We start from the raw sequence: 25,098 nt of genomic DNA, 5'->3' as shown, positions 1-25,098 counted from the left end.
AAACTTAGTAGTGTAATGTCAGTCATATTCTTCATAATTCTGAGCTATTTTGAAATTTAAAAGACTCATAGTTTCAGGTTCTAAAACTACACTTTCAGTTATGTATTTCTTCATTCCTGAAATGGAATTCTGATACACTTTATGCACACTAAGTGGTATAAAGTCATGCTGTATAAAGTTAACACTTTTCAGTGATTTTCTTTCTTAATTTTAATTTTAAATGGCAATTATGAATGGAATATAGCACTATATGCGATAACCAATAGCATTTTGCATTGATTTTAAAAGTCTCCCTTACCAGAAAAAATATCATGGAAGAATTACTTAGATTATGGAAAAACCTACTGATGCAAGATATAGAATCCAGGAGCCATAACTGAAGACTTTAAAAATTCAACATGTGAAATTAGCATATATGCCAAAAAATGCCCTTGAGTAAAGAGATAAACCAAAATGTTTGCAAAACATATCATAAACACTGGGCTAAGTTCCTTAATATGTAAAGAGCATTTAAATTCAGTGAGAAAAGACTGACAACCTAATAGAAAAATGGGCAGACAACTTTGATAAATAATTCTGAGAAAAAATAATGTTTCAACATAGAAAAAGATGTCTAACTTCACTCATAATTTTAAAATGCTTTTTAAAAACCATAATAAAATACCAGTTTTAATCTGTCAGATTGACAGAACTATGTGGTATTGTAAAATAATGTCTGTAATAGCAAGAAACAAGAAATAATTTCAAATTTCCAATGATTAACTGGATGAACAAATGATGCTAGATTTATAAAATGGATTCAGACTATTTGGAATTTGAAAATTATGATACTGGTTGCTTTTGAGATAGGGCCTGAAAGATAGTGAGCTTGGTTACAAAAGAACTTCATATGTAATTTTTATTCTTTATGTTTTTTTTTGTTTTTTCTTTGCCATGTTTATGGGTTCTTTAAACATACAAAGCAAGTTTAAAGCAATAAAACTCTTAAGTTAGTAAAACATATCAGTGAATAGTACTTGAACATCTCCTATATACCACAACATTCTTGAGCATGCTGGCAATATAAAGATGGATAAAATACTGTCCCAACTCTTTTTAAAAACTAGTAAGGGAGTAACAATTTGTAAATAGGGTAAAACGCAATATAGTTGGTACTCTGTTAGAAATGGGTCCAGGAAGGATGCATATCACTTTGTAGATCTCAGAGTAGTTTATGTACCATAAGTTGATTGATCTTCATAAAAACCTTATGAAATAGAACACTATATATCCAGGAAAAAAAAGATAAGCACATTTCCTATATTTACTCATTTAATGCTCACAGCAACCATAGGAAGTCAGTACCATTATCATCCCCATTTTATAAAGGACATGCTGAAATTAAACCTAAGTTCCTCACTATCCTCGTTCTTAATACCTAAACTGTTCTGCTCGAACTTTATTCAGTAATCTGAGTTCATCTGTACTTTGCAAACATGAGACCCAGTTTAAATAATTAGTTCAAGATTATAATGCCAGTACTTTTCTACCACAGAGCCATTTTGATAGTGCACCCTCTTGTGATAAGTACTAATGACAAATCACAGACTGTGTGGTTTCTCTAAGAAAACAACGGCAATGAAAAGAACTTACTTCCTTTTTATGAAAATATTTCCTCTAATCAAGTAGTACCAAATAAGTTGTTTTGCTTAGTAACTTTGATATGATTTCTTAAGAAATTTTCTATATTACTGGATAAAAAACTGATACTCACTTAAAGCTTGTTTCTGCTTTACGAAAAGACTCTGTCAGCAATCCAGAATGAAGGCTGTGCTAACAAAATTCCAACTTTTCTGTGGGATGATCCAAAAACAGCAAACAGAAGGCATTACATTTCTTAACAGTGGCAAGTGTGTACATGCATGCTATGCCATTACTGTGATTAGTTGCTTTTTGGTGTGCATAGATTAGAGTTGGAATACTTTGATTTTCAAACAACATGTTCCATAGGTAATTTTTTAGATAGAAAAAATAGGCAGAGTAACTTAAGAGCATGTGAGGTCTGTGTACTACATTTATATAGCTCTAAACTGAATATATGTGTTTAGTTTGATTTTAGAACATTGCCTTGACAGTGTATCTTCATATGTCAAAGACATTTGCTGGATTAAGATCCTGAATTGTTTCTCTTGCCCTGTTCAGAAGCAGGTTTATACAAGTACTCTGATGTGAAACAGAGAATATGAAGTATACATAATGATCATTAAATTAAGAGGAGGCATAGTTCAGAGTGTTAAGCAATATTTAATCTTGTTTCTTCCATAATCCTATCTCAGTCCTAGGAGTCTTAGTGACAGACTCAAAAGCCAATACCAGGATTATTAAAAAAATTTGTTTAAAAAGCAAATGTCTAAGTGAAAGAAACAAATATGTGCAGAAATAGTCACTCTGTTTACCTGGAGTTTTCCTGAGCTATCTTCACTTCCATGACATTTCACTAAAATATCATAGAACACAGTATGTATTAACATGGCATTTGATGATGAACCCTATTCTACTGTATATATCATTTTCATCCATTTAGTAGAATGACAATGAGTGGAAAAGAGATGTAGGTGAGAATACATAACATGTATTTAAAATTTATTTTCTTCTTTTCAAATTACAGCAAATTCAGTAAAGCTAGAAATGCAGAGTGATGAAGAGTGTGACAGGAAACCCCTGAGCCATGAAGATGAGATCAGGGGCCATGATGAGGGTAGCAGCCTAGAAGAACCCCTAATTGAGAGCAGCGAGGTGGCTGACAACAGGAAAGTCCAGGAGCTTCAAGGCGAGGGAGGAATCCGGCTTCCGAATGGTAAACTGAAATGTGACGTCTGTGGCATGGTTTGCATTGGGCCCAATGTGCTTATGGTACATAAAAGGAGTCACACTGGTAAGCAGCTGAAAGAATAACCTGATGACTGCCTGTGACATCTGATGTTGATATTACCTGACATCTATTCTCTTTCCTTTTTATTCAGGGGTGGCAGTGGTGAAAACTACCTTTTCAGAATTCTGCTAGTATTGGATTGCAGAAAAACAGAGAGTAGCCTGGGTCTTGACTTCCAGCCTTCAAATCTGAATAGCATATCAGAAAAGAAGTTTGGGATTCAGTTTCCACAGTTCTTAATATAGCAATAATATGATAAGGGTTCAAAAGGTATAGGAGAATTTCATTGTGTAACTTAATCTTTTTGTATTTCTATACATATTTTACCATACCCATGGGCAGGTAATATAGTTTGCTAGATAAGAGTTTATACTACAAAATGGCACTCATGCATTTATGTAAGTGAATAATTTTCACTTTATCCAGTTAACTCCTTGAAATACAATTTCTAATCGATCTCTGCCTATCCTACCACAGGTCTCAGTAGCAGGCAGGTGCTTTTGTAGTTCAGGGATGCTACCATCTTTCTGTAATTGTTGGTTATAACTCCTGCAAGGATATATGTAGGATTGAATATGACAAATAGTGGCTGGTGTGTAGGTTGGAATATGTAATTCTGGGATAGAGTGAGGAAAAAGCCCACAGATTAATTCATACTATATTTTTAAACATTGGAGAGGTGAAAAGTTTTTTGTGAAAACTAACCAAATGAGAAGGTCTTATTTAAATCTTTTTAAACACTTTGCCAATTTTTTTTTCTTAAAAAGCAACAGAAATGAGATAGTAAGTGGTAAGCTAGGAGGATCGTTGACTCTTAACAAAGAAGATTCAAGTTCATATGAAAATTGGTTTAATGGTAATGATGGCTTTCACTATAATGCAAAGTAGTGTAGTGTACAGTAAAATATTAATAACTAATATTCTCAGAGTTTTAAAATATACTTTTTTGGAAGAAATATAAATCACAATAAATTTATTTAAAAGTTTTATTTCTAAATAGTTTAATAATTACATGCTTAAAACATTAAAGATACAAGGTAGGTCAAAGTCTTTTTTAATCCGAACCTTTCATAATAGACATGAAGAAACAGTCAAGTGATTTGTCCATTATCCCTTATGTAGGTAAAGGCATTGCTGAAGCTAGAACCAGGGTTTTCTGATGCCCATACTGGTTTTGTTCAGACACACTATTGCTTGGTATGTCAGTATACCAATAATTTATTATAAGGTATGACTGTAAAGTAAGGCTGATATCTTAAAAATTACAGTGAGAAGTTATACATTAAAATCAGTGTTATCATAATCAAAATCATCAGCTTTAGAACATATATACTTATTCCAATCATACAGTCAATTACATTTTGCTTTTTGGTTTTTTATCTCCTTTTTAAACAGCATGATGTTTTAAAAATATTTATATTACTAGTGTAACTTTTTTCTTTAATTTTTAAGTGTCTTAGAAAAGGTTGAAAGATCAAGCTTGGTATCTATTTGATAAAAAGTAAAGGGAAAAGACTATAAAATAATCTACTTTTCATCTACGCTCATGAACTAATTCTAACGACAGTTCTAAAAACAAGTTCCACAAAGTTATAATATATTCATTATGTAAGAGTGATTATATTAAGGAAGATAACACTCATTCAAATGTGTAACTTCTCCTATCTAGTAAAATACAAACAAAACACAGTCAGTCTAATGGCTTTTCAGTTGAATTGCATGCAATGTTAAATTTTAAGCTAAAAAATAAACTAAAAACAGTATTTAGAAGATTTTTAATTGATCTTTTATGGTCTGAATTAAGAAAATTCAAAGAACCAGAGTACAGTTTTTAGAAAATTTAGGTTAATCAGTGATTCACTGTAGCTACAATAATATTCATGAGGATTGTTAATTTGTAAATACAATAATAATTATATACCTACTCTACTGTCCTTTTGTTATTTACTAGTGTGGTAGAGTTGCATTATTTTATTTTTGAAAATAATCTAATTGGCATAATAAAGTTTATAAACAGTTATACAGATTTCCACAAATCCTAGGAATACGAGACTCACTCAACTCATAACAGCAAGGAGTATGTTAAAGTACACTTGCAACACTATCTTTTTTTGTCAATCAGTGTTTATTGGAGCATTGTGCAAATTATTATACTTTCTTCAGATCTAGATTTTTCTTAAAGTTAATAGCCATTTACGGAGAAGCTGTGATACCTGTCATGCTTTGTCAACTTTGAAATTGTGGATATGATATCTTTAAACTAGACACTTAAACATATTTCTGATGATCCAGTTTATACATCTGAGTGTGTCCTGCCATTTTCAACACCACTTTAGTACCATTTTGAGACTAGAAAGTCTATTTGCATTTCTTTAATTTAAACTAGATTGAGAAAAATGTAGTCAGAATCTAGTCATTAGCCAAATGTTTTCTCCTTAATACCATGAACTAGTCTGCATTTTAGAACTTCCCACTCTTATCAATTGTTTATCTCTCATATTAAAGATACTGTCTTAAAACCTTATAATGCCTTTGAGAAACATATATTTTAGTGTTTTTAGTTCATAGAACATCTAATATAATTTTTTTTTTGAGTTGGAGTCTCGCTCTGTCGCCCAGGCTGGAGTGTAGTGGTGCAATCTTGGATCACTGCACCCTCCACCTCCTGGGTTCAAGCGATCCTCCTGCCTCAGCCTCCAAAGTAGCTGGGATTACATGTGCCCACCACCAGGCCCAGCTAATTTCTGTATTTTTAGTAGAGACAGGGTTTCGCCATGTTGGTCTCAAACTCCTGACCTCAGGTGATCCACCCACCTCAGCCTCTCAAAGTGCTGGGATTACAGGCGTGAGCCACCGTGCCCAGCCTCTAATATAAAATTGATAGTGAAAAAAGATGCACAACCATCCAATTCATTACAATATCATGGAGCATCAGATCGAATCCACTCTTCTTCTTTCTCTGTCATACTCTACTAAAGTACCAATTGCAGTGTCTTATTAATGGCTTCATTTTATTGATTTGGTATTGCTACTTTAGTAAGTAATCAGGTAATATTGTCATCGGATACTCCAGGCACTCTTCACTGGGAATATAGAGAGAAGAGTAAACAAATAGGGATAGTAAATCAATTCATGCATGAACACATATCGATTGGACATTATACATATAGAATTCCCTAATTTTGCCTCTCCTTAATCTACTCCCATCTTGTAACTCAGTTTTCAGCACCGTATTTTGTACATTGCAGCTTTGTGCAGCCATCCTCTTGCTCAAAGGCACTCAGCAGATGCTTGAGATTCTGCATATTTGTAGGTTGTTCCACCCAACATAGGAGCACCCTCTGTCTTTGATTCACCAAAGCAAGTTGATGCATATATATTTGCATTTTAATTGAATATTTAGATGGAGGTCTAGAAATAGGTGTTTATGAAGGTACATAAAATATTGAAATATAAGATATTCCATAATAAAAATAATATATAATCTCACCCAGTCAGTAAATAAAAATGGACCAGTAGATTGTTCTATTGTATTTAAAAATAAAAACAAAACAACAGATTGAGATATGGACATGAAGGACACATGACCATATCTTAATTGTTTTCCTCGATCCAGTTTTGTTAGTCTAGATTTTTGTGCCTACCAGGGGAAAGATTAGTCATTATGGTTATAACAAACTACTTAATGTTTTCAGCTTGGATTGCTCCATTAATGTAGTTAGTAAATTTGTGAGATTTTCTTAAAATTTGCTTTGATATACATATGAAGAACATGATTAATATTTTTTTCAGACAAAGTCTAAACTGACTCAAAAAGGGCACACTGATGCAGTCCATTTAAAGAACAAATTATTTACAAGAAATAATTGAGATATGTTATTTTAAAGTTTCATGGACAGTATGGAGTTTTTGCATATGTACCGTTTGCATAGAGAAAAGATAGTTAACTGAATCTTTTACTTAATTGTCAGACAATTTTACACTTATTCTGTAATGCCTAGGCCAGGAAATACCCCACGACATTGAATAAAAGGGTTGCTAATGTTTTATAGAAATAACTTTATCAAAAATTGAGTCAATTCACTTTTTATTTGTTATTAGACAGATATGGATATTACTTCTATATTTGGATTATTCCTGGAATATAACTATGTATACTTTTAGAAATCTCATAAATTACCCTCTGTTTTAATCCTTGTTTCTAACAGTACTGTCTTTGAGGGTTTCATTATGATTCCAACTAACTTTAGTTTGGAACACAATAAAACAAGTGGACTCTTGAAATAATTATCTTTTCCTATAATCAATACATCAACAGGAGTTAGGCAAATAAAATGAGGAAAGCCATAAGATTAGTATCCAAATGTAAAAAGCATCTATCAAGACTTATTCATAATTCAAATCAATATCTCCCAAAGCCTTATCTTATTGAAATTAAAATGTATTATTTTCAATGCCCCTTTTCTCTTACCAAAAAAAGGAAGAAAACTAGTTACCTTAATCATGCCTTGTTCTTCTTTACTTCCCATGTCCTTGGGAACTTACCAAAGACTTCCATAGTATGACTTCCACACTCAGCAACAGGACAATATTTCCAGATATACCTAGACCACCTTTTGTTTCTTCTACGCCATTTGGGGATGATCATATAAATTCAGAAGTAATTTCTTATTAAAAAGACTTGAAGATATCTAGAGTATTTTGTAAATGTAAAAACTAAATTACCCTTTCATTAATCGCATAAAACTCAGTTAGGTGAATTTTAAAATTCTTTTTAAAAAAGATATTGTTTCATTTTTAGACTAGCATTATTTTTGAAGAATGAACTACTCAAATTAGGGATTTTGAAATATTTCAACTCAAACATTGTAGGAGGTTTAAAGGAAATTGGAGTCAGCAGGCTATAGGAGTATTATCTAAAGGCAGACATGATTTCAAATTGTTCACCACACTTAGTAATTTAACTCTTGTAAAGTTATTGTGAACGAATTTGTTACTTGCTTGGGAAACCTTACGTAGACAGATTTTAAAAGTAAAATCAAATTTTTGGAGTGAAAAGTATAATATATATTTGCTATTTTCCTTTTTCTTTAAAAATTTAATTTGTGAAAGAAGTGCCTCCATCTTTCCTTTTGTTACTATGGCAGGGGTTGGGAGTGGAAAATTCTTGATTTAAAAAGTTGCAGCCTGTGATTCCATTAGGAAAGAGAATCAAATAATCAAGTTGTATATTGTGTGTAAAAGTAAAAAAGATCTGCCAAAATTCAATTTATTTTAAAACCTTATGTTGGAAGACTTTATATGAGGAGATATAGATCTTACCAGGTTAATGAAACTAAGAAGATACCACTTAAGGGAACTTTAACATTACAGATTTTTTTCAATCCAATATTATCAATATAGGACCTCTTGTACATGTAGCTCATAAGAGCTCCAGATTTCTTAAGAAAAAACCTTAACCCCCACCATACCCACAGATTACACCTTTTTGGTATGTACCTCATTAAGTTCCCAAAACACTAAATACTACAGAATTTGAGATATACTTGATCTATCAATTTTTAAATTTATCTAGGTTTTATAACAAATCTATATGATAGAATTTTCAATAGCTGCTGCCAGAAAGTGACCATAGTTTATCTTATTTATACCTCTTAGCTTTCTTTAATAAAAGAATCATTGAGTTTGCATTATGTCAAAGGGCCAAAAAACCTTGAGTTTTTATTATTCATTATTATGTGTGTTTCAGTTAAAGATATATGAAACATGACATTTCAATGTAAGCTTTTTGAAAAACTATTAAAATTACAATCATCATCTAACCGCAGGTAAAGAAATGGTCCAGTTCAACCAAAAGGGAATTGTTTTGTAATGTTCTTTTTATTCTAAACTTAGAGCTTTAGTATGTTACATTTTTACTATTTACTTATATTTAAATTTTTATTTTATTTTATATATATCTTTAGTGATAGGTGAATTTAAAATAATAGCATTTTCTTTATAGTTTGATAAGGCTATCAATTTGATCCTACTTGCCAGTTGTACTGCTTCATTGCGTACATGTTTTTATATTTGATGACACTGGTGAGTCAGTTGATGGCAACAGACCAAACTTATAATTGAGGCTTAAAAACTTCATAGCAATATCAGTAATAGAAAAACGGGGAGAAAAGATTCCTTTCAAATAATAATTTTCACAAAAAAGGTGTACAGGACATGTCTGGATGAATAATTTTATTTGGAAATTTTGCTAAAGGTTTTACTATTAGTGACCAGGAGAATCAAGAAACCTGGCCTGTATTTGAAAATCTTGTACTAATGAGCTTTGTAAGCTGGTTCATTTGCTGTACCTTTTAGTTGCCCCTTTCCATATCAGCTAAATGAGGGAATTAGACTGAAGGTCTCTTTCAGCTCAAATTTTCTGCCAATTTTAAAGAGATAGCATGTAAAATAAAGAGAACAAGATTTTGTAGCCAAACTGACCAGGTTCATTTCTCACCTTGACTACTTTCTAGCTCTGTGTAATAAAATACTTTGATCTATGGACTTTAATTTCTTCATTTGTTAATTAAAATTAAAACAACCTAATTATTGTCATTGTAAGAAAGGATTGAAATATTCTATGGAAAGCATACAATTGTGTGTAAGGCCCTAAAGTGATAGCACCTCATTGTTCAACCAACGATAAATGCTATTATTGTTGTTCTTCTGAGTCAGTGATAGGACTTTTGTCACATTTATACATAGAAGGGGAAAGATCATTTGATGTAAAACTTGAGACTTTGGTAACTGTATTGGCAAAGCAAATTCTAGGAAGATAAATGTTTAAAAGACTTATGAGGGAGATGAACATTTTTAGCATAGAGAACTGGCTTTGGTTAACAGTGGATGGCAAATTAGTCACTTGCACATACCCTAGTTGATACTTCCCATTTCTTCTCCTTACTGCAGGTGAACGCCCCTTCCACTGTAACCAGTGTGGAGCTTCTTTTACTCAGAAGGGCAACCTTCTGAGACACATAAAGTTACACTCTGGAGAGAAGCCGTTCAAATGTCCTTTCTGTAGCTACGCCTGTAGAAGAAGGGACGCCCTCACAGGACACCTCAGGACCCATTCTGGTAAGTGTCACCAACTCCTTGAGAAGAAAAGTAAAACAGGAAAACTTAGAAGAGTACTACTGAATGATAGTAACATGGCTTTGTTATGTAGTCAGTAATGACCAAGACAATATTGTTATTGGTGTACATTAAATAATTGATAAATCTTGCAGGATGCATGTATCTTTCATTTTTAGACTTTACAGCTTGGCAGAAAGGAGCACTGTCAACTGAAGAGTATCTTACTTCAATATATTAGAATAAGAAAACAGCTGTTATATATTTTCTATAATTTTAAAATTTTACAATTAAGAATGGAGTCATTATGGTTAATCCAAGATAAGTGAAGATCCAGTATAATATCAGTTATGTTTCGAGTTACTATAGAGGAAATGAAAACTGATTTTTTTTGACTGATACAGTGCTCAGGCTGGGATCTCTGTGGAAAATAAAATTGTTTCTTTTAAACTTGAAAATATACTCAGAAAATTGGCTTTTCGAGTATTTTATATTCTAATTTTAACTCTCCTTGTATCTTTAGCTCTCAAACAATAGTCATTGGGTACTCTGAAACTTTGCTGTGTTTCATAAATCATTTAAAAAATGTAGAATATGATAAATTCTTGGGAATAAAAGAAAAAAATAAATTTAATGTTTTTAAGAAATGCCAGAATATAACACATAAAAGAGAAAAGAATGATCAGAAATCCAAATGAATCTCATTTGACTTTTAGTATAAATTTTCATAACCAAGAAGTTAAAGGTGGAAAATTAATATAGAATACTCTTAAGCCAGTTTTATTTGTTTCTTCTGTTCATAATGACATACTAAATTTTAATTTTAATATGAAGATATGATGGAAGTGATATTTTAATCTACATTGACAAATCGTATTGGAGAGTGCTGAGGTTGTGAGAGAATGCTTATTGTATATTATCTCTCTTTACATTTTTCCTTTTTATCCTTAAGGCTGTACTAAGTTTTTAAACATGAATGTGAATCGTGTAAAACTATTTTAAACATTAACTCTTAAATTTGGGGCAGTTACAAGAAAATTAAATTAATGCAAACACGAAAACAAAATATTTTAAGTATATATTTTTCTTTCCTCCCTGAGTTAAAGGAATTCACTTACTTCCAACTACAGCATTTTATGTTTTATTTTAAAATTGTGCTATCAAAATTATAACTTAAAGCAGTGTTTTATTATGAAAAGTTCTTTATCGAAATATACTTTTAGGACATGATAGGCATTTCCTTTAGCTTGTCATGTACTCTAGCCAGAGTTAAATTATTATTGAGTTGTCCAAAGATTATATAACAAATAGATCTTTGTGAACATATGGTTTTGCCTCAACTTCATGTAATAAATAACTTTAAACATCCATCTTATTTTTGTTGAAATCATGTTGTTTTTAATGTCATGGTTTTGTGTGTACATATTATGTTATCTGTCTTCATAAACAAAGACATGGTCCTTATAACTGCCATCGTGCTCATTTTGCAATTTAGTATGTCAAGTTATGATTTTTGCAGATATATAAATAGATATATTCAAATTGGGTAATTCAAGAGAGTTTAATGGAGTCCCTATTGGAGAGGGGGCATCCAGCTACTGCATCACCAAGAGCTGATACCAATTCAATCATGCTTCCAATTGGAATCTAAAATGCCAGCCATCCCTAATTTTCTTCATAATAGATAGAACATTAAACAGAGTTGCTACAGTTTTTGCTCCTCTAATTTGCCAGAAAGCTCAAAATTGATCATTATAGTGTTCTTCTTCCACTCAAATACATCTTCCCCTTACTCTTACTCTGTTTAGCACATCGGCTAAATAAGATTCTTTATCTGATAGGTGACTAAAATTTTATAGGTTCTGAGTCTTCGGTGGTCCTGTCTTTCTTATATTACTATAATTTTTCAATAACCAAAATTATTAGGTAAGTATTTCTAAAGAGATGCCCCAGTAAATCCCCTGAGTTCCAAGCATAGTTCTTCTTGTCCTCATTATATAGCAACAGCTCCAAATCGTTCTGGTAGTCTGGAAAAATTATAAGCCAGTCCCCGTTTATTTAGCAGCTTGACATGCCCAAAATAGCTAGTGAGTATTCTCGGCTTCCAATACAACAGGACCAGATCTCTGAAACCTGGAGAAAACATTCTTCTTTTGGGAACTGAGATCTCCAAAACCACCAATCTGAAGGTTTCAGGACACAGAGTAAAAAGCCTTTAAATGGGTTATTTGATGTTATTAGAGTGGCCACCTCTACCTTAACCTCTTTGTTCTCAGACTCATGCCTTCTGGCTATGGAGGAGATGATGTTGGCCATATATAATATCCTGTAGAACACACCCAAACTCCTCCCAGCTGGCAACCATACATGAACCACTCCTTTGGTAGGCCATTTCACCACTCCATGTAGCCAGCTGATTCTGGGTGGTGATACATGGGGTATGTATGACCCATGCATTCTATAGATTTGCGCGAATTGTATTTGTCTTGCCATAAAAAGGAGTTTCCTGGTTGAAGGCAGTATAGCAAGGAATACCAGGGTAATTGGTGAGGCATTCTGTTAAATCCATATTTGAGGGAGCTTGCAAAAATATTGAAGAGAAAGGGAAGGCATATCCTATTAGGATATATTTCTGCCTCTTCCATGTTGGAAAGAGTCAAATGTAACCTGCCTGCCACTACTTGCTTGGTTGATCTCTCTCAGGAATGGTGCCATATCAGGGTCTCAGCACTGGAAAATTGTGAGCTCAGCAGTGGTGGTAGTTAAATCAGTCATAGAGAAGAGGAAGTCCATGTAATTGAATCTGTTCATAGTTTCTGTGTCCCTACTCCCATTGTCACTTTGTACATTGGCCCACTGAGAAAGTACCAGGTAAGCCTGGTAAAGAGTCTGAGACTGATGAGATTACCCCCTTCAGATTACTAACAGCCTTCACTACAGTGAATGCCCTCTAGAGAGAATTTACATAGAATACCATATCATTACATTTTGTACCAATTCTGAAGGATATATCCTCATAACTCTTCCCTAGACCTTCTGTCACCAGTTGTCCAATTTTGTTCTTTGAAGTCCTTGACCATATGGCCATGCCATATATCATTACCTCAACTATCTCTTCTTCCATGCAAAGTGTGCAGTTAAATGTACTAGCTGAATGAAATTCTGGCTGCTGGAGGGATAGCCACTGTATTTCAGGGCCCTCTCCCTTAAGTGGACCTGTAAACACCATAGTCACAGCTGGTGTTGAATTCCAGACACTCTATTTACAAACCAGATCCACACTGTTTCATCCTCATCAACTAGTCACTGAGAATACCCCATGAGGCCATACATACGGGTTGAAGCAAAAAGATTGAGAAGCAGTAGTAGCAGGTATTAGGGACCTCTGAGCTACTTGCTCATACAGTATACTTGGGCTTCCTCAACTAGCATAAGAAGGCTGCAGGGAAGGAAAATATACCAAGGAAATGCTGTTGTGTACATTTTTGATATGTTGAATTAGATGACACCTAGTTCATGATGCACGGTTTGGGCTACATTGTCCTTCCGAGTCCTATGGCCTGGTACACAGTCTTAACCAAAGTTCATTAGCAAGTAAGGAGAGGCTTTTCAAATGGAGATTAGTTATTGTTAGAAAACTGCATGTCTTTACTAAAAACCATGAGGGATCTACACACTGAGGCTTCCATTGACAGAGATGTCATACAGCATCTCCATTTGCCACAGACATTTCCAAAAATCATTGCATCTGCTGAATCTTAGAGTCAAAAGTAGAGGGAGCTTTCATCATGGCAGGGTATGATGTAGATCCTTTTCTTGCCCCAGGCTGCTCTCAAAATGGACAGCCTGTGGATTACCTAGTATATGCACCACAGAAGTATACCCAAATATGGTCTATGTTGCTTCTGAAATCTAGAGAGGCCACCACATTTTGTGCTTCATTTTCACGAAGGAAGGTGCAGGATGCAGCAATTTCTCACTTACAATGGAGGATCTATTTCAGCATGCACAGATCAGTGGCCTATAAAATTTTACCAATGCTGAAAGTCCCTGAACTTTCTTGGAGTTTATCTCCTATTCTATAGCATATATCTCTTACTGAGGCATCTCAGGTATTTACTATATCCTGCTCCCAAGTTCAATCAGTGTAATGTCATGAATATAATATTCCAGCTTGATGTTTTGTGGAATGTCAAGATGAACAAGATTTCTCCAGACTATGTTATGACAAAGAGAGTAGAGTTGACCTAGCCTTAAGGTAAGAGAGTAAAAGTATGTTGCTCCTCTAGTGTGAAGGGAAAAAACTGCTTCTGATTATCTTTGTTATACAAATTACCTTAAACAGAAATCAAGTTCATTGCTTCATACCTAGTGTCGGTGGCTATGTTAATATGCTCCAGTAAAGATTGTACAGCTAAAACTGCATCTACAGTTAACATTATGAAATGATTAAGTCTGCATCAATGCCATGCATTAGCCTAATAAACAGTTTAAATGGGTGTATAGTATGAATTATCACCCCTAACATCTTTCAGTATTCTGGTGGTTTCACTACTGTCTGTTATTCATCCATAGAATTATTATTTCTTTTAGTTTGCTCTCTTGGGAGAGGTGATAGTTGTAGGGCTACGCTGTCCAATATGGTAGCCACTAGCCTCATGTGGTTACTAAACACCTAAATATGGCTAGTGCTACATGTTGAAATAATATTTTTTATTTTTCTTGTTTTTTTACTACAGTTTTATGTATATTAACTATACCTCAATGAAGTTGTTGAGGGGGAGGGAGAAGATACTACCATCCCATGTTTCTCTGCTTTCTCATCATTGCCCCACTATCAAAAACTAATAGTCTTAGTATTGTCCATTGTATTTAGCATTGCAATTCTATAACCCTTCAAATCAGATTCTGGAGTTGGTCTTCAGCCTTATTTGCCCTGAGGCTTAAGTGGATAAGGGACCCTTTTAAAGCTGACATAAACTTTCTTGTATTTTGCCTGTATTCTGACTTGAGTATTCAAGGCACTCAGTTTGTCTTTCACCTTTGTGTGCTCCTTAGGGCCGTCAGCCATATCATGCTATAATCTTTATACACTACCATTGCTGCTTTAGCAAGTAATGCCATGGCTCCCAAAGCCTTACCCTGCGTCGTACATCCTTCCATGCTACCACCAGTGACAATTTGAATAATCATCTTGCCAGCACATGCCTTGGATCACTACTGTCCCATTAACTCCCTGGTAAGGAGGCTATCCTGCTATCCTTGAATTCCATTTTGACTGGAGCTTTGGGCCATTTCTGATATCAGTAACTCTTTATCAGTCAGGATCCTGACAAGAAAACAGTAAGACACTCAAGTGGGGAAAATTTGGGGACATGCATGAAAGACAGATATTCACAAAAGAATGGTTAGGAATAAGGGTAGTCTACAAAAAGATGGTTGGGTTTACAGTAGTAGGAAGCCATTACTAGCTCTAGCCTGAAAGAGAAAGGGGATCTAGAGGTCACTGGAATTAAGAGAAATAGGAAAGGGTCTTGAGCACTGACCTTCAGTAGAAGAATGTAGCCTTTGCTAACCTGTGACTTGGGGAATAAACACCCTGACCTCACTCTTTCCACCCTTCAGTCTCTTACTGGTGCCTCACATTGACTAAACTTAACCAGAAGCCAGAGGACAAGGGAGCCTATTGATTAAAGCCAATAAAAATTAGCTTTTGCAGGAGCAGAACAAAGAAGTGTGGAAAATGGCTATGGCAGCCAAACAGAGAATGTGCCACAGATCAACTAAAATTTAAGAACTAGTGCTTAAAATTACTAGTATAGAGCAGGGGTCCTCAACCTCCTGGCTGCAGACCAGTACCAGTCAGTGGGTGGCCTCTTACAAATTGAGCCGCATAGCAGGAGGTGAGCAGCGGTGAGCAGGCATTACTGCCTGAGCTCCTCCTCCTGTCAGATCAGTGACAGCATTAGATTCTCATAGGCACGCACCCTATTGTGAACTGCGCATGCAAGGGACCTACTTTGTGTGCTCCTTATGAGAATCTAATGCCTGATGATCTGAGGTGGAATAGTTTCATTCTGGAATCATTCCCCCACCACCTGTCATTTGTGGAAAAATTGTCTTCCATGAAACTGGTCCCTGGTGGTGAAAAGGTTGGGAACTGCTGATATAGAGTATTAAGGGGAATATAATGATTTTAAATTTAATCTCTGTTTTTATGAATATTATTATTGGTAGAAAGTATTAGCCTCCCTTTTTCCTCCGGGTAATAACTGTCCATTGTTTTATTGTATTGTTATTTATCATGTTGGATATTAATACCACATTTGTGCTTCCTATATTGTAGACTTAAAAATTTCTCATCTTGATTTTCATTTGGTAGGTTGGTAACAACAAGCCCAGCACTGATGTGCATGAATACGTTACTGTGATAGATGTTACAGTTTAAGAAATGAAAAATACTTTGAAAAATACCTGGAATACAATATGTATTAAGTAAATACTAGGGGTGTGTGTGTGTGTGCGTGTGTGTGTGTATTTCATTTACCTTGCATGATCCCTGTACAAGGTGATATTTTTCTGCTTAGGAACTCTTCTTGTCCTCTAGAGGACACCAAGTAGTGTCTTGGTTTTTATTGCATAGGCCTGGTAGTTAGGTTATTTATCTGGAATTTCTTGAGCTTTCCCTAGACAGTAGACACTGTACTAAGCATTTTCCATGGTTTCTTTAATAAAAAACCTTTTTATCTAACATAAGCAAAAAGAGATTGTAGATTAATAGCAATAAGTCTAGTAACATGGAAAATGCATTTTTGAAAAGTTTTTACTTTAAAAAATATAAATGTAATATATATTTTATTATTTATTTTTTAATTTAAGGCCAAGCTGTTTTCTTTCAGTGAGAAATTTGGTTGTTGAATAGCATGTAATTTTTCTGGTCTAAACCATACCCATAACACATTATCTTTAGTTACATTTTCAGTGTCTTTAAGAACTTAAAGATCCTGTGAAGCAGTCAGACTTCTATTCATTTTTAAAGATTTTTTCACTAATTTTTATGATTATTTTTGCCCACATTCACTTCTTTAGAAATATTTTTATCAGCTTATCTTTATTGAATCTTTTCAAAGTGGCAAAATTTGGTTTCATAGAAACGGTATTCTTTTTGTAATTATTTTGTTGGAAATAATTATAGCAGGTAAACTGGCATAAATAGGTTTTGCTACAGTCATACCTGACTCTTAGTGACTATACATACAGCTCAACTGCTAGAAGTATACTCGGACATACCAAAGAAGAACCTATGAGCTCCAAGAATTCAGTGTTTTTGGTTATCCATTAGTATGTTTTACAAAGAGAATGGAGAGGCAGGTTCATTATGAGAACCTCTCACTTTGGTTATTCCTATTGTACACTGAGGCAGAAAAGAAGTCACACAGGCAGACCCTGGATTTAAACTAAGGCAGCAAACTCCACAATTTGTGCTCATCACCACCCTGCTAAGCGATAAATGACACAGCTCGTATGTTTATTCTATAAAGCTTTAACTCTACTGAAGTAACTCCTAATGATTGAAAAAAAAAATGTACTGTCTAGAAGTCAGGAGATCAAGGCATGTGAGTTTTAGGGTGGCCTTGCTGCAAATTAGCTATGGGACGTTGTCAAGTTACTTAATTTACTCTTTAAATCTCCTGGTTCTGCTATTATATGATGCGAACTACAATGTGTTATCTTCTCTCCCTGGATTTTGCTAATCAGTCACTACTACCACACCTTAAAGAGTAGTCTCCACTCCCTCCAAATTACTTCTTTTTGTTTGTTTGTTTGTTTGCTTTTAGTATTTTGCCCTAGTTTATTTTAAAATAAGTTTTCGTGAAACCGAATTAACATCTTAAGGTTTATATTGAGTCTTCACAGTGCCAATATTTCTTGTCTACTAATGTCTGATATCCTACATCTGATAGCCTTGAAGTGTCTAAGAAAGAAAAAAAAATAACTTTTTTTGTGTGAAATGTAAATGACATTTTAAGAAGGGGAAGGAGAAGAGGGAAAGGGGAGACAAATAAATAATTGAAATGTTTTATGAACAAAGATCAGCTAAAGATTATAGTCAAGTTGTGGCCGGGCACGGTGGCTCACACCTGTAATCCTAACACTTTGGGAGGCCGAGGTGGGCGGATCATGAGGTCAGGAGATCGAGACCATTCTGGTTAACATGGTGAAACCGTGTTTCTACTAAAAATACAAAAAATTATCTGGGCGTGATAGCACACACCTGTAGTCCCAGCTACTCGGGAGGCTGAGGCAGGAGGATTGCTTGAACCCGGGAGGCGGACTCCAGCCTGGGTGACAGAGCGAGACTCCATCCCCCCCCCCCCAAAAAAAAAAGATTACAGTCAAGTTATTAGCCCACTGAGAAAGTGAACTGCACTTTTAAAAACATGTCCCAGAGATACATTACATAAAGTTATAGGAAAATAAAAGGTATTAGTCTATACTTGAAACTCTTGCTATTCAGCAATCTTGAGATTTACTATACAAATCATCTACTTTGCTTCATGTAAACTTTTAACATAGTATTTAAGTGACTTTTTTTTTCTTTTTTGAGACAGGGTCTCACTCTGTGGCCCAGGCTGGAGTGCAGTGGCGTGATCTCGGCTCACTGCAACCTCCGCCTCCTGGGTTCAAGTGGTTCTCCTGCCTCAGCCTCCCAAGTAGCTGGAATTACAGGCGTGCACCACCACGCCCAACTAATTTTTGTATTTTTAGTAGAGACGGGGTTTCACCGTGTTGGCCAGGCTGGTCTTGAACTCCTGAGCTCAGGTGATTCGCCTGCCTCAGCCTCCCAAAGTGCTGGGATTACAGGCGTGAGCCACTGCGCCCACCCTTAGGTGACTATTTAATGATGAATCAATGCTTCTGCTACAAAAAAGGATTTTTATTAGTTTTGTCTCAGATTTTTCAGTTTTATAGGTGATTATAGTTCTTTCATTCTTATAAATTTGATTACTATACTTTGTACATTATATATATTACACCTTTTACTTTCTTTATTATACCTAATACTCTGAGGGGATAGTGTTTAAATTAAGCCCTGGACCCCTATTAGTCAAAATAATATTTAGAATACTTGTTATTTTAAAAATTCTAGGAGGAAATAGAATTACGTGTTTTTTCTAATTAGCATTTCAGGTATATTTTGTATATACTCTTATGCTGTACCCAAATTAAAGGTTTAAAACAGAAGAGTGTATAATTTTAATATATGAGAAACATATATGTGTGTTAAACATTTCTTTTTATAAATTATAAAGAGAAAAATGATGAGTAAGAATGTGTCTCCATAGAGGGGAACAACACATACTGGGGCCTATTGGAGAGTAGAGGGTGGGACGAAGGAGAGAATCAGGAGAAAATAACTAGTGGTGCCTTAATACCTGGATGACGAAATAATTTATACCAAAAAAAAAAAAAAAAAACCCATGACACAAGTTTACCTGTATAACAAACCTGCACATGTACCCCTGAACTTAAAAGTTAAAAAAACAGAATGCATCTCATAGAGTCTCAAAATATTTTTCTACCAGATGAAAAATTCAATTTTGGCTAAGAATTATACTGGTTCAGATTACTATGAAAATTATGTATTGCTCAAAAACGGAATCGTCCAAATACATTTGAAAATTAAAAATCTTAATTTCCCAAAGACATTTATTCATTGTCTCTTATAATTCTAAAAAAGCCAAATACTTATTAAGAGAGCTATATATTTAAGATACTTGTTCTAAAACTAAGTTATTTTTCAAAGATTTATAAGTAAAATGTCCTTAAGTGAGAAAATAAGTAAAGGAATTGTGTTCTAATATTTTTGTTCATCCTCATTTTAAGAAAATAATTATTTCATATTTTCAATAATGCTATTAAATTCTAAGTAAAACCTCAGCTTTCAATTGAACCAGCATTGAGCATATGATATAATTATTTATTTGTGTATATCACTTAAAAATAACTACTTTGTAAAATTAGTTATCCGTATCACATAACTTTGGAGTAAGAGAGATTTGAGGAACCTTACAGTGTCAAAGTTCTTTTGACTTAGGGTTGATATGCCTAAACTATTCTGAACATGTATCTATCTTACTTCCAAACACTTTAGGAATGTTGATTTTTACAACACTACTTTGTGACCTACTCAGTGTTTGACAATTTTCAGCTTATGAAGTTTGTTGTTTATGTCTAATTGTCAGTTTAAAGCTATTCTGTTCCATAAAAAGGAACTGGACCAGATGTACCATATAAATCCCCATCTGTTAAAACAACAACTTCCTCCCAACTAAAAAACATTTTTAGTATATATATATATATGGACTATCTTTATTTTTCAAGTCCCTATAGTTCCAAGGACTATATTTTATCCACAAAAATAGCTCAGAAATATTGAATGCTTATACTAGTTCCTAATATTGGCTGTTAAAAATCCCAATTAAATAGCCTAGTTTATATTTTGTTCAGTTATGCCTTCACCTATTATGAGAAAATTCCTGTAAAGTATTATGACTCATCCTATGTTTAAATATATTTGCACATTTATCTTTAATAGAATTTCAAACTAACATGCATTTTTAAGGTATATGCTACATGCCCTCAGAGAAACTGGTAAGACAAGATGGTCTTCTTCATATCTTCAAATTTCTTAAAAATAAAAAAAAAATTACCATGTGGCTTGGATCAAGATGGAGCTCATCTTTGACCATATTGTTTAAAGAAACAACATAATGTTAGTTGCTCTAGTTTTAAATCTCATAGAAAGTCTCTTAATTTGTCATGAGAGTAGTATACCCTCAAACGCATTGTTGTCTCTTACTAAGGAATTTATTATCACAATCACATCGTTTTTCTTTAAATTGACAACTGATCAGTGATTTCATAAGCTAAAGTATTTTCTAATGTACTGTAGCATTTGTCATCACTTACTCTCTTTTATAATACACCAGTTTCTATTTTGTTTTATTTAAATTATCTTCCCTTCTTCTTTTGAGTGTTGTGGTCTGCTCTTTCTTGTCTTTCTTATAATTCTTTTTCCCTCAATCCTTCATCCATTTGCTTCCACATTACTTCACTTTTTTTTTGTAATGACTTCCAGAAAAAAAGTACATAAATAACTTCTTCAGTGTATGTATCATGCAAAATGTTTTGTGTAAGATGAGATAGCTGCAAGTTATACACCTTTGGATATTAATAGTACTGATAGTTTTGTGGAATGATTGAGGACAAAAATTTCTGAAAATTAGATACTTGGCCAGAAGATTATGATAATCGGTTGTTTTCATATTTGCATTATTTTAAAACCAGACCAGCTGGACACGGTGGCTCACGCCTGTAGTCTCAGCACTTTGGGAGGCCGAGACGGGCAGATCACGAGGTCAGGAGATCGAGACCATCCTGGCTAACACGGTGAAACCCCATCTCTACTCAAAATACAAAAAAATTAGCTGGGCGTGGTGGCAGGCCCCTGTAGTTCCAGCTACGGGAGGTTGAGGCAGGAGAATGGCGTGCATCTGGGAGGCGGAGCTTGTAGTGAACAGAGATCCTGCCACTGCACTCCAGCCTGGGTGACAGAGTGAGACTCTGTCTCAAAAAAGAAAAGAAAAGAAAAGAAAACAAAACAAAACAGACCACCATGACTTTTTTTTTTTTTAAGGATAGAAACATTGAATTAAATTATGCTGGTTTAGAAATTGAATCCAGTGCAGCTCATTCATAATAGTGATGGTGCATTAAATGTAGTATAATTTGTCTTGCAGGCTTCTCATGAGAAGGAACTGTTTTAAACTGATTGTAGACCTGGCACCTGGCCCACTTTCTGGGTGATCTCCCAAGTGTGAACTTTCCCCACCCTCAGCCCCTCCTTTCCTTCCTGGAGGTGGCTGATAGAGGTGGATTATACAGATAATTACACAAGCAGTGTCAGTTGCACACATGATTTGCATAACTGTGCTGTGCTGATTTCATCCATCAAATTCTGATACTGATGCCTTTGGTGCCTCACTGTATGCTTTGCAATAAACACTGAAGAAAGGAGATGGGATTAATATTTTCATTCTTGACTCTTAAAACACACACTTGAGGTCCTACTCATTGAAATTTACCTAGAAGGTAAAAGCCACTTTCAGTCAGGCCAGCTGTAAGACAGCCCATTTGATTTCCACCAGGTAGAACACCTCTTTCCCCCTACCCCAGACCAATAACCATTATGTATCTACTCTTCACTATATGTTTCTAATAAAAGATAAAACTTTTAATAGCATATACAATCGCATCTTTTATGATTTGTAGTAGTCATGCTTCTTTCAGACCCTATTTCTAGAAGGAATTAATAAGCCTTTCTTTTATAATTCTATGCAGCTCTTTTCACTTTGGTGCAAGTCATTTAGAAGATCAATTTATTGTAGGAAGCTTTCCTTCCTCCTTTATTATCAGGAGTTCTAAAGAAATGGACAAGATTCTTAGCTGCTCTCTCATTGTTCTAAATAATCTACACTGTCCTCATTCCAAAGCTTGTTACCACAGTTTTGTACCATGCATGGATTTAGTGTGGACAGTCTTAACTTTGGCCATTTCACATTTTCCCTTCCACACCATGAGTCTGCAGGCCTGGCATGTTTGGAACTCCACAACAGAAGTGGAGAGGCTGCACGCAAACTTTATTACTCACCTAGTATCCAGAAGGGCATGACACACTGGGACTTGTGTGTGTGTGTGTGTGTGTGGTGTGTTTTGTTTGGATGTTTTTTTCTAACCTAACCTTTACCATTTCTTTCAATTTTTCCTACTTGATCTGTGTGTGTGAGTCAAAGAAACCTGTTCATCCACAGCCTATACTATCTTGCCAAATACTGTAAGAAAACTCTGAAATGGTAGAAAATCAGACAAATAAGAAAGATAAAAACCAAGTATCATTCATCATAAGCATGTAAAATATATTTAGAATATAATTAAAATTTTATGTAAGGTATCAGAAATCTATCAGAGTGGAGTCCTTTTAAATTGTATAGAAATATGATGATAATGATTATAAGCATCTGGATAAGAATAAAAGGTCCTAGATCCAGCATCTCAAAGAAGAGAGCTTATTCTGTTTTGCATCTTCATCCCTTATATACCATATTGATTGAATGAATTAATGGACAGATTATTTTATTTGAATATTCTTATATTAACTAGAAAGGTTTTTAAGATTCATGGAGGTCAATGGTGGTTGAGTATGTTTCCTAGTACATGATAAGTATTAGTCTATTACAAAAATTAAAAATTATGGGTATATTTAATAAGTTCTTATTTTGTGACAAGCATTATTTTAAGGGCCTTATTTTGCAGATAAGTAGAGTCAAGTTTAAAGAAAGAGATATTATCTAATGTCCTCACGCAGTCATTTTACATATTACATGTATGCCTCCTCAGCTTATACAGATTATACTTTCACCTTATTTTTCTTTTATTTTCCATGGTTTGGCAACAATGTATTATTGGATTAGATTTCAGACACACACATACACACCCACAGCACAATAAAACAAGAATTGTATCATGCTCTTATAAACAAAAATCTATCATGATGCTTGAAGACATATAGCAGCTTAGAACAAAATAAATCTAACAATAGTATAAATTATACATGTGAGAGTACTTTAAAAATTATGATCTGATATAGCAAAAAAAATCGTACCATGATAACTATATGTTTACATTTTATCCAACTTCCAATATACTCATGAAAGCTGAGATATAAGCTCTGGTCTGTCTGAATCTAGGGTCTTTGCTCTCAGCCACTATACTCCTGCTTCCCAATCTATTCTCCAGATAGCAACCAGAATGTTACTTTAAAATCTGATTTAAATCATGTCACTCCTCTTCTTAAAATATTTTAATGGTTTTCCATTGCTTTTATAATAAAATCAAACTACTAATCATGGCCATTGGTGGTTCTGCCCACTTCTACTGTCTGATCTTCTACTACTTTACGCCTCACTCTGGGTTCTTTGCAACCCGAGGTTTCTTTATTCTTTCCTACTGTTTTTGAACTAATGGATGATCCTAGAAGTCAACACCTTCAGCGTTTTCCCAAGATCTTGGCATAGTTGCCTTATTATCTTTCAGATGTTAGTTTAAATGTCATCTCTTTGAAAATAGTGGCATCCATAAGCAACCTACCAGAAGCATCCCCTTAGTTCTATTTTGCTATCTCTATCTTAATAAAAAGCTTGAATCAGAATCTGTGGTTATGTTGGTGTTTAGTTTATATACATGTTGTCTGTGCCGTCCCACCTCACTCGAATGTAAGCTCTGTGAGATTGTGGACTGCAAGACTGTCTTTGTGGAGCTTACATTTTAATAAGGGGAGATGGGCAAGAATCAGTTAAAAAATCATATAATATGTTATAAGATGTTGACTGCTACAGGGAAAAAAAAGATTTTCCACTTATTGAGCATTTGTTGTGTGTTAAGTACCTTGAGTTTTCCATATGGATTAAAAAAATATATACTCACAGAAATGCTGTGAGTTAGGTACAACTATTTCCTAATTTAACTTAACCTAGGCTTCACACACAACTGGCATTAGGGTTAGAATTTGAGATCCAAGTAAGAAACCACATTCTGGATATACAAATACATATTCTTTATATGAATATTCCATAAGTTAGAGCAAGCTATTTGCTTCTGAATTGATTATTTTGGGAGCTGTTTGCTATCCAAATTATTTGCTTACTCATAAGCCTGAGTTATTGTAATATAGAAAGTCAGATGAAAGGAAATACAAGCATAACTTCCTTTATTGTGCCTTACTTTATTGCACTTCACAGATACTGCATTTTTTACAAATTGAAAGTTTGTGGTAACCCTAATTCCAAGCAAGTCGGTTGATACCATTTTTCCAATGACACATGCTCACCTCATGTCTCTCTGTCACATTTTAATAATTCTTGCAATATTTCACATTTGCTCATTATTATGTCTGTTTTGTGATCTGTGATCTTTCTTGTTATTATTATAACTGTTTTAGGGTACCACGA

General features: G+C 34.3%; 1 protein-coding gene across 5 annotated transcripts in view; it reads left to right on the top strand.

The window, feature by feature from the left end:
* IKZF2 (IKAROS family zinc finger 2) overlaps nt 1-25,098 on the top strand; it is a 153,000-nt gene that overhangs the window by 92,631 nt on the left and 35,271 nt on the right. For 4 of the 5 annotated variants that reach the window (XM_031008914.3, XM_055380493.2, XM_055380491.2 and 1 more), the window contains 2 exons: nt 2,648-2,914; nt 9,863-10,030. In XM_031008914.3, the coding sequence (XP_030864774.1) occupies nt 2,648-2,914; nt 9,863-10,030 (435 nt within the window). The remainder of the gene's footprint in view (nt 1-2,647; nt 2,915-9,862; nt 10,031-25,098) is intronic. The other variant, XM_055380494.2, reaches the window with a different exon arrangement.

The sequence above is a fragment of the Gorilla gorilla genome, chromosome 11, assembly GCF_029281585.2.
Source record: "Gorilla gorilla gorilla isolate KB3781 chromosome 11, NHGRI_mGorGor1-v2.1_pri, whole genome shotgun sequence".
In the NCBI taxonomy this organism is placed as follows: Eukaryota; Metazoa; Chordata; class Mammalia; order Primates; family Hominidae; genus Gorilla; species Gorilla gorilla.
The sequence above is the reverse complement of the archived record's forward strand: the minus strand, read 5'-3'. Positions and strand labels throughout refer to the sequence as shown.